This window comes from Giraffa tippelskirchi, chromosome 7 (assembly GCF_054371585.1).
Source record: "Giraffa tippelskirchi isolate mGirTip1 chromosome 7, T2T-mGirTip1v1.2.pri, whole genome shotgun sequence".
Lineage (NCBI taxonomy): Eukaryota > Metazoa > Chordata > Mammalia > Artiodactyla > Giraffidae > Giraffa > Giraffa tippelskirchi.
The window spans coordinates 14534173-14544123 of record NC_137281.1 but is presented as its reverse complement, the minus strand read 5'-3'; the positions used below and the strand labels follow the sequence as shown (position 1 = coordinate 14544123).

The 9951-nt window shown below is 54.4% G+C and overlaps 1 protein-coding gene across 3 annotated transcripts; it reads right to left on the bottom strand.

Moving 5' to 3' along the window:
* Positions 1 to 36: 36 nt before the first annotated feature.
* YIF1B (Yip1 interacting factor homolog B, membrane trafficking protein) lies at positions 37 to 9120 on the bottom strand. Of its 3 annotated transcripts, none has more exons than XM_081516624.1 (8): positions 9007 to 9120; positions 4300 to 4538; positions 4112 to 4216; positions 3901 to 3979; positions 3713 to 3770; positions 2555 to 2710; positions 2378 to 2471; positions 37 to 431 (listed from the first exon to the last, which is right to left on the bottom strand). In XM_081516624.1, the coding sequence occupies exons 1-8, from the start codon at positions 9056 to 9058 to the stop codon at positions 276 to 278; spliced, it is 939 nt and encodes a 312-aa protein (XP_081372750.1). In that variant the 5' UTR covers positions 9059 to 9120; the 3' UTR covers positions 37 to 275. The 3 variants fall into 3 exon arrangements, with proteins under 3 accessions (XP_081372750.1, XP_081372751.1, XP_081372752.1); XM_081516625.1 differs by having other exon boundaries at positions 9016 to 9120; XM_081516626.1 differs by lacking the exon at positions 9007 to 9120 and adding an exon at positions 8877 to 8928.
* Between the last annotated feature and the right edge of the window lie 831 nt (positions 9121 to 9951).

Sequence of the window (9951 nt, the reverse complement as noted above, 5' to 3'; positions counted from 1 at the left end):
TGCTGGACACCGCGCGCCAAGGAGAAGCTGCCCACGCCGTGTCCGTCACGGTTTATTGTTTCTGTAACAGTGGCCGCCCTGCTGGGGGGCGGCCTGTGCAGCTGGAGCTCTCAGCACCTCGGCGAGGGCGGGGAGGGTGGGAGGGGCTCGGGCTGCGGGGCGCCCCCGGTGGCCGGCAGGTGGCCGGGAGATGAGCTGTGGCGGCATCGCCGGTGGGGGTAAGGAGGCGGCGGCCGCCGGAAGCAGCAGCGGCGCGAGGCGTTGCGGGGCCGCCCTCACCACACCAGGTGGAAGGTGAGCCAGTACATGAGCAGGGGCTGCGCCGCCGCCACGGCCATGGTCAGGTACATCCGCAGCTGGTTCCGCGCCCCACGCACCGGGATGCCCTCGGCCGCCGCCTCCGCCAGGATCTTCAGCCGCAGTGTCCGGATCTGGGCCGGGGAGGGAGATCACTCTTGAGCCTGGCCTCCTTCGGGACTCCAGGTTCCCCACCCTTCCTTCATAGAGTGGGTGGGCTCAACTCTGCTCCTGGGGAGCCTCGGGTTTCTCCTACATCTCCTAACGCACGAGGGGGACCTCCTCGCCCTCCCAGGCCTTGGGAGAAAATGTGAGAGAGTTCCAAACTCAACTGCCAAGCGAGGGCCTTAAGTTGGTGAAGTGCCCTGCCCAAGGGGATGGCCAGGCTTGGCCCTTTGGCCATCATCAGCTCGTGCTGCACTTGATGATTTTTCAACACAAGCCAGAAATGCCATTTTTTTCTCCCCAACTGTTTTGTTTAAACCGCCCTAACGTTGTAAATAATGACATGTAAATTGAAGTTTATCTGTGGGGCAGATCTGGCCCACCAGTCACTAGCTTTTGCTTTCTGCTCCTCACACTTTTCATACTGTTCATGGGGTTCTCAAGGCAAGAATGCTGAAGTGGTTTGCCATTCCCTTCTCCAGTGGACCACGGTTTGTCAGAACCTGCCACCATGACCTGTCTGTCTCGGCTGGCCTTACATGGCATGGCTCATAGTTTCATTGAGTTACACAAGGCTGTGATCCATGTGATCATTTTGGTTAGTTTTCTGTGATAGTGGTTTTCATTCTGTCTGCCCTCTGATGGATGAGGATAAGAGGCTTGTGCAAACTTCCTGATGGAGGGACTGGCTGTGGGGAAAACAGGAGTCTAGCTCTGGTGGGCAGGACCATGCTCAGTAAATCATTAAATCCAATTTTCTGCTGATGGGTGGGGCTGTGCCTCCTCCCTGTAGTTTGGCCTGAGGTGGCCCAATCCTAGAGTCTGCAGTCTTTATGGTAGATTATAGGCTCTATGGTAAGGATAAGGGTGATCTCCTCAAAAAGTACTTATGCCAGCGTGCCGCCTCCCAGGACCGCTGCAATCAGGGCCCTAGGGCAGGCCACTGTCGACCCACACCGCCTCTGGAGACTCCCAAACACTCACAGGCAAACCTGGCTCAGTCTCTTGTCACCCAGGAGAAGGGGGCAAAAGAGGATGAGATGGTTGGATGGCATCATTGACTCAATGGGCATGAGTTTAAACAAACTCCGGGAGATAGTGAAATACAGGGAAGCCTGGAGTGCTGCTGTTCATGGGGTCACAAAGAGTCAGACATGACTGAGCAACTGAATCACCTAACAAACACTTGCTCACACTAATACTCTCAGCACCCTGAAGTGGAATTATTATCATCCCCATTTTACAAAGGGTTTCCCTGGTGGCTCAGTGCTAAAGAATCTGCCTGCCAAGCAGGAGACAGGTTCAATCCCTGCGTCAGGAAGATCTCCTGGAGGAGGAAATGGCAACCCATTCCAGTATTCTTGCCTGGGAAATCCCTTGGACAGAGGAGCGTGGCAGGCTATACAATCCGTGGGGTCACAAAGAGTCAGACATGACTTAGCGACTAAACAACAAAAACCTTTTCAGAAAAGGGGAAACAGGTTTAAAGAGAGGAAATGAGCTGCCCAGGATCCAGAGAGGCCTGGGGTCAAAGCCAGGCCTGGTGGATCCCAGGGCTCCTAACCAGCACTTCTATTCCAGCTGGAAGGACTCTCAGGACACTACCTCAAGGACACTACTCTTCATCCTAAAGGAAATTCTGGTAGGAAAGCCCACCGTACAAGAAAAGTGGAGTGAGAGCCTACCGGCTGGCTCCTTCTCTCCCTTCAGCAGCCCCCCCCTTGGACACCCCCTCTTCTGGGAAGCTCTCTGGACCCCCAGGCTAGGGCAGCCACTCCAGGACTCCTCAGTTCACCAGTATGGCTATGGGTCTAAACTCCCATCTGATATCCCTTGCTCGGATGACCCCAGGGACCCCCAACTCTGTCCAGAAGGCCTGTGCCCAGAGTTCCACCCTCCTTGAGCCCCAGCTCACCATGAACACAAAGATGGACACACAGCACCAGCCCAGCACCAGGTAGTAGCCGATCTTCCCAAAGAGCAGGCCCATGAGGACCCCGCCAATCATCCTGTGGGGGTGGGGGGAAGGCTGGTCTGAGGATGAGGCTTCGGGGCTGGGGGCTGGCAGCGGGGAAGCAGAGGGGGTACTCACCCAACATACTTGTAGCCCAGGAAGGCCACCAGGTCGATAGTGCTGAGGTCTGTGTTGACAGTGACAAGGTAGAGGCTGAGCAGGATGGCTAGCACCTCCAGGGTCAGCCAGGCCAACGCCGAGCTCGCCTGCAGCCCCAGGAGGTCTGGAGAGAACCTGCCGACACCCGAGCTCTGTCAGCCAGTTGGCTGGCTCAGACCCTCCTGGAGTAGGGGGGACAGCCTCTGGTGGCAGGGTGGCTGCTAGAGACCAGGCAGGGACCAAGATGGATGTGGGCCCTGTCCTGGAAATCCCATCCCTAGTGACAGACAGCCCAGAGAGGTCAGGCTGGGCTGGGGGAAAGCACAGGGCGGGGCAGGCGTGTGACCCTGTTGGGAGGGAGGGTGTCTGAGAGGAGAGGGCACTTGAGCTGAGGCTTGAAGGAGTAAGGAGCTGATGGGGGAAGAAGACCTCTGCCATATCCCCAGGGCCTCAACAATTCATGGCCCTAATGACAACGGTTTTCCATGCCACGAAGGTAATGAACAGGGGTCTGTGATCAAGAGGTGGGGGCCTGACCCAGGCTGGAGGGTTGGGAGGCTTCCCTGAGGCAGTACCAGCACAGTGGAGACATGAGGAGTGGGGAGGAAAACACTCCTCAGCCAAGGGAACCGGGTGTGCAAAGGCCCTGGGGCGGCAGCCCAGGTCCTTGGCAGAAACAGAAAGAGGACCAGAGTGACTCAGCAGAGTGAAGGGAAGGGGCAGAGAGAGAATGCATGTGGGCAGTGACAGGCTCAGGAGCTGGGGCTTGGTCTGGGGACAGCTTCTGAGCAGGGGGGCAAAAGGTGGGGGTTGGCATGGCCAGGCCCACCTCTCAGACAAGACCTTCCTGTTGGAGTTGGGGTGCCGGGGGTGTGTGGGGGCTGGGCAGTTAGTTAGGAGAGACCAGGGAAGGCTAGATTCAGTGTTACCCGCCACAGGGTGGGGTGATGGGCTGCACATGAGTGGGAAAGAAGAAAGAGGTGGAGGTAACCCTGAGGGTACACCGAGGGCTCTGTCTTGGGCCAACTGGGTACATGGTAGGACTGTTCTGATCCAGGGGAACCAAAGAGACCTTCTTGACTGTCCCCCCGGCACCGCAAACCCCACACCACTCAGCTGACCCCAGCCCTCTCTTACCTATCCTGGGTTCCCAGCGCCAGGCCAGCCACCAAGATGTAGGTGATGAAAGCCATGGCTGTGGGAGGCAGACACACAGACACTGGTCAGAAGAAGAACCATCGGGGCCTCCGGGCACCTAAACGTCTGCCCGAGACAGGCCCGCCCGGAGGGAGGAGGTCGCCGGGTGGAGGTGGGTGGGATGAAACCTGGAATGTAGAGGTCAGGAGCGTTGACGTCAAAGCGGGGGGCCACTGGCGTGTCCTGCTGGTACTGCACCTCCCAGTCCTGTGGGGAGAAGGCAGGACCTGGAGCGGGGTGCCTGCCACCCTGCAAGCCCTCTTGGGGCCCATCTATCCGGCCTGCTCCTCAGTCTCCTTCACCCCTGCCCATCACATGCTTTGGGGGGCCAGTGCTCACCTGGTGCAGATAGGGAAAGACGAGCAGGCCCAGCTTTTTGCCCACGTACATGGTGTCCACAGCGAAGTAATACTTGAGCTTGGTGACAGGGATGAAGCGGTCGATCTGGGGAGGCAGAGCTCCAACCTGAAGCCCTGGCCCCATGGCCCCTGCCTGCCCCCCCACTCCCACCAGCCCGGCCCACTCACGTTCTTATCCACCAGCTCCTTGCCCTGTGCAGCGAGGCTGCTCCCATAGGCCATCGCCATGTTGGACACGGGATCAGCCAGGAAGGCCCCCTGGGGCGAGGCGGAGGCTGTAGGGTAGCCCAGGCCACCGGGTGCCCGCTGGGCCCCATAGCCCCGGCTCTGGGCTGAACTCGTGTCATCAAAAAGTTGGTGGGGGTCAGCCATCCCTGGCTGGGACACAGGAACCCTCCGCTTCGAGGCTGCAAGGGAAGAGGGGTGGGAGCCTCATTCATTTGTTAGGAGCTCTCCCTCTGGCTCCTGCCACAGTGGGGCACTGGTTTTGATGTCAGATGGGTTGTCTAACCAACTGTGGTGTTGGAGAAGACTCTTGAGAGTCCCTTGGACTGCAAGAAAATCAGTTCTGAATATTCACTTGAAGGACTGATGCTGAAGCTGAAACTCTAGTACTCTGGCCACCTGATGCGAAGAACTGACGCACTGGGAAAGACCCTGATGCTGGGAAGGACTGAAGGCAGGAAGAGAAGGGGATGACACAGGATGAGATGGTTGGATGGCATTGCCGACTCGATGGACATGAGTCTGAGCAAGCTCCAGGAGTTGGTGATGGACAGGGAGGCCTGACGTGCAGTCCATGGGGTTGCAAAGAGTCGGACACGACTGAGCTGAACAGAACTTAGGGATGTCTAGACAGGTCTGGGCGGCCTCTGCCATCCATCCATCCATCCATCCTTCCAAATAACAATAATGATGATGATGATAATGACAATGATGGCTACTATGTACTGGGGTTGACTGTGCACAAAATCCTGTGCTAAGCCTTTTACAAGCAAAGTCTCTAGACAGACTGTCTCTCTTCCTGTTCCCTCTTAGTCATTCAGCTCCAACCGCAGGGGCCTCTTTGCTCACTGAACACATCAGGCATCTTCCCTCTTGGGGCCTCTTCACAGGCAGTTCCTCTGCCTGATGCTCTGGCTCCACCCTCAGGACTCCCTCTTCTCCTCGAAGTCTTGGCTCCATGGGACCTTCTCCAACCATCCTGTCTACAATTGCATCTCCCTTGGTAACACCCCCCATTCCCTTTCTGCACTTAATTTGTATCTATAGAACTCAGCGCCAGCTGACATACTAGCTGTTTAATTTCTCTTGTTCACTGTCTCCTCCACTCCAATGTGAGCTCCCCAAGGTAAAGAGCTCTGTCTTGTTCATGGCTGAAGCCCTAGCCTCTAGAACAAGGTTGGAGTAGATGCTTGATATTAAAAAAAACAACAACAAACGGAGGAATGAATACATGCCCATTCCTATTTTACAGATGTGGAAACTCAGGCTTAGAGAGGCTAAATGGGGACTTCCCTGGTGGTCCAGCAGCTGAGATTTTGTGCTCCCAATGCAGGGGGCCTGGGTTCGATCCCTGGTCGGGGAACTAGATCTCATGTACAGCAACTAAGACCTGACACAGCCAAGTAAATAAATAGATAAATAAATAAATAAAGAGAGGCTACATGGCTTGTGCAAAGGGAGTGACAGAGCAGGATTCCATCCCAGGTCAGCCTGTTAAATATTATAACTAAGCCCCAACTGACCACTGAAATCACATCAGGCCATGTTCTAAACACTGTGGATGAACTCATTTAATCCTCGAAAACAACCCATTCTGTGCTGGTGATACTATCATCCCATTTTACAGATGGGATGCCCCCAAAGGGGTTCAGGTCCTTGCCCAAAATCATACAGATAGCATGAAGCAGAGCTAGGTCTCAAGTTTTTGAAAGGTCCCTCTGCTTCCTGTGGGGAACAGGCTGGGGAGGCCGGGACAGGGAGAGGAGAGGAAGGAGCCTGAGGAGGTGGTCCAGGTAGGAGAGATGGATGAGGTGGGCGGCAGTGGTGGGGGGTGGGCGGGAGGGGCAGCTTCTGGATGAATCTGGAGGTAGGAGAGGCAGGATTTCGGGAAGTGTGTTTGGCTGGGGTAGGGTAAGGAAGAGGGAGGACTCCACGCTGTCTTCCCAGATTCTGGTCTGAGTGGGTGGGGTGCTGTCTATGGAGATGGGGAATATGAAGAGGGCAGATCTGAACCCAGTGCTCCGGTTCCAGCACCCTGACCCAAAGCGATGCCTCCACAGCAAATTTACTGAGCACCTCCTCTGCGTCAAGTGCCATGGTGGGAATAGGGTGGTAAGATTACAATGGGATGGGGGAGAGGGGTCAAATAATCCACATCATGGCTTTCTCCACATCTCCGTTTTCTTTTCGGTGGAAAGGTGTGTCCACTCTCCGGGGCAAAGTGACACTCATAAACTGCTCCGCCCCTGGCCTAGCCCATAGAAGAGTGATCCATCTCATCACTTGTCATCAGTTATTAGCCCCTCAACTTTCCCTCTTCATTATGTGTAGCCTGAAAACAGACCCAGGGAAGTCCTTGATCTCAAAGCCAATAGCACCGGCCCTGGCCCACTTGTCCCTGAACACCACTTCTCCTTCCCTCTCCCACTTCTAGCCAAAGGTCGGGTTTCCTGAAAGCTTTGGTATAAGCCCTTCCTTCCTCTTTGTCACCACCTCTGACCTTGGTGGGGTCCTGCTCTCACCGGACCCTTAAATGCCCCTGCACCACCAGGCCAGGGCTGTTACTCCTCTCTGCTCGGACTCAAGGCCCTTGGCAGCACTGAGGCCCTTGCCACAAACGCCAACCTCTGACTCAGTATCTACTTTCTTGGCTTCTGAGACACCTTTTCCTCTCTCCTGTCAGAGTCCCACAAACATCGATTGAGCCCCTCAGTGTGTTAGGCTCTGCTAGTAGGCAAAGTGGACCCAGCAGTGAACAAAAGGGAACAAGCTCATGCCTTTATGGAGCTGATGGTCTGATCAGTCCCTCAGTCACTGATTTCTCTCCAGCTCCCTGAACTGTGTGACCCAATTTTTCACCCTTACCCTTGCCTTCTGCCTCTCACCTAGGGCAATCTCACCACACTCCTGGCTTTCAGAGCCACCCACCTGATGCCCTGGGCAGTCTTTAGCCACCATATCCTGCTACAGCCCTCTGGCTGCCCCTGGACCTTTACCTCTGACATCGGTTCTCACCCACTGTGTCTCAATGTTACCCTCCTTTCTCAGATTCTGTCATCTTGCAGCTGACTTAAATGTCCTCCTACCAGGTTCCCCTGTTCATCCTTGGGCCCAGCAGAGAGTATTTCATGCCCTCTGCCTAAGATCACTGCCCATTGCGCTGAGAATAAAACCCAAATGCCTACGAGGCCCTGCATGACCCAGCCCTGCCAACCACCCTGGTTTGTTACCTCTCTTGGGACTCATTCCACCTGGCTACACGGGCCTCCACCTCTCCGGCCCTGACCCTGCCAAGCTCCTCGCCTCCTCAAGCTTTTGAACAAGACAATGCTATCACCCTGGAACATGTTCCTACAATTAACACCGGCCAATAGAGCACCTGGCCTCAGCTCAAAAGACTCCTTCTCAAGAGATCTCCCTTATCCTCCATATGAAGCCCTAGACCTACCTTGTTCTTTCTCATAATATCCAGTGGTTCTTTTTTCTCTTTTAAGCAGTTAACACAATTTCTAAATCTATCTTCATTTGTCTACTTGTTTACTCAGCACAAGCCTCCCAGGCTTTTCCCTCTCATCACAAATCCCCTTCTCTTTTTTTTTTTTTTTTTTTTTTTTTTTTTTACAAATCCCCTTCTCATTCCCCATCATCAGCTGTATCTTTTCCAGGAAGCTTCACTGACAAGGCAGGGCTGGGTCAAGTTTCCTAATCTGGCTAACACACACCTCCATCCCAGTCATAAGCTCTCTGACTGTGCTTCCCCTCGCCCAGCCCTGAGCCCTATGCCTGCACATAGCTCCATCACACTAGACTGTTGCTGCCTGCCGCTCTGTACTGGTAGCTCCATGAAGACAGGAAGCAGGACTGATGGGCACGTCTGTGTCCCCAAGATCCCCTACTACAGGGCCAGCCAGGTATCTTAACAAAGGTTGAAGGGAGGAATGCAGGCATCATGTCTTGAGGCCTCCTCAACTCCCCCCGCCCCATCAATTTCCAATGTACTCCCTTTACAGTTCTAATTACTTCCCAAATTATCTTGCTGACTAGTTTACTTTCGAGTTTAGTCTTCCCACTAAATTCTGCGCTGTAAGTTGTCAAGTTGTAGATTACCACTGGGTATTCAAATTCCACCAGCACAGGGCCTGGCACAAGGGAGTTGAAGCAAGATAGGCTGAATGAATAAATGAGATGCATGGACACTCCTGGAGATGAAGGGGAACTTAGAGATAGAAATTCACAGACACGGGAAAACAGCACAGTAAATCCAGGTTCAAATCTTAAATGAGGAGTAAACACGGCCCTCTGCGATCACGTAGGGCTATAGGGCTATAAACGCTGTCCTATGGTGCGTGGGCAACCGCGCAAGGCCACGGAAGGGTGGAGAGCGGACAGAGGGCTAACTACAAATGAATGGAAGTCGCGTTTTTCTGCACATCACACAATATCTTGCCCAAACTTGTTTTCTTCTAAAGGAATTTCCTAGAGAAAAGAAGAATCGACCCCAACGCGCCCCCTACCCGGACCTGGCATCCCTGCGCTGTGCACACCTCGTAGCTCCCTGACCTTGTGACCTCTGACCTGTGGCGACCTCGCCAACCGCCGAGGCAGCCCCGCTACGCCCCGCCCTCCCGATCGCTTCGGTCGGCCACGTACGCCACTTACGCTGCCGGGGGGTCCCCGCCGCCGCCGAGCCTTCCGGGTTCATCTTTCGCCGCCGCAGCCACCGCCGCCGCAGCCACCTCCCCAGCCACGGTTCGAAATGTGCCCGCCCGGCTCCCGTAGCCACGCCCTACCGGCAACACGGCAGCCAATGGACGTCTCGATCGCGCAAAGGCCACGCCCTCTCACGGAGGCCTAGAGAAGTTGGCTGTAAGAGGAGAGTTTGGAGGCCGGTGACGTAAGGCAAGAGTCAGGCCTGCAGGGCCAGGAGGGCGGAGCCGGGAAGAATCCGTGGAGTGGGAGGTGTCGTGCATGCTGGGAAATGTAGGTGTCGAGCGAAGAGGCCAATGGGAAATGGAGTTCTCTGTAAAAAGCGCTCAATTTAGCTCCAGAGAGCATTGGGGAGCCAGAGAAGGGTATGGAGCACAAGGAGGCCAATTTGTATTCCCCAGTGGCTAAGTGGAGTTGTGCGGGCTCTAGGGCTTATACAGTTTTGCCAGACTCAGTATTAAAGTGATTATTTAGAGTGAGAAAAGGACATCCAACAAGTTAGATGGGAAGAACCAGTTGTCTTTTCTTGAGGTGTATTGTTAAAAAAACAAAATTAAACCGAGAAAATATGAAGACCTAATGGGCTTTATTCAACAACTTATGAATTAGGCAGCATCACATCTAGTAAATAGGAGGGAGTTTGTAGGAGTTGTACAAAACGGAGGTTTTTTGTGAAAGAGGCAAGGAAGTTATTAACAAAAGAAAAGAAAGAATTGTTTCAGGCCAGATCACCTTCTTTTGCGGGGAAGGTGAGAATCTATCTTGTAGAATACTTCTACTTTTGTAGGTGGGAGTTGGGGGTGGGAGTGGGGAGTGTAGAAATGGAGAGGTCCCACAAGACAGATTATCTCACTGGTGCTGCCCAGGAAATTCCAAACTGGCCGATTA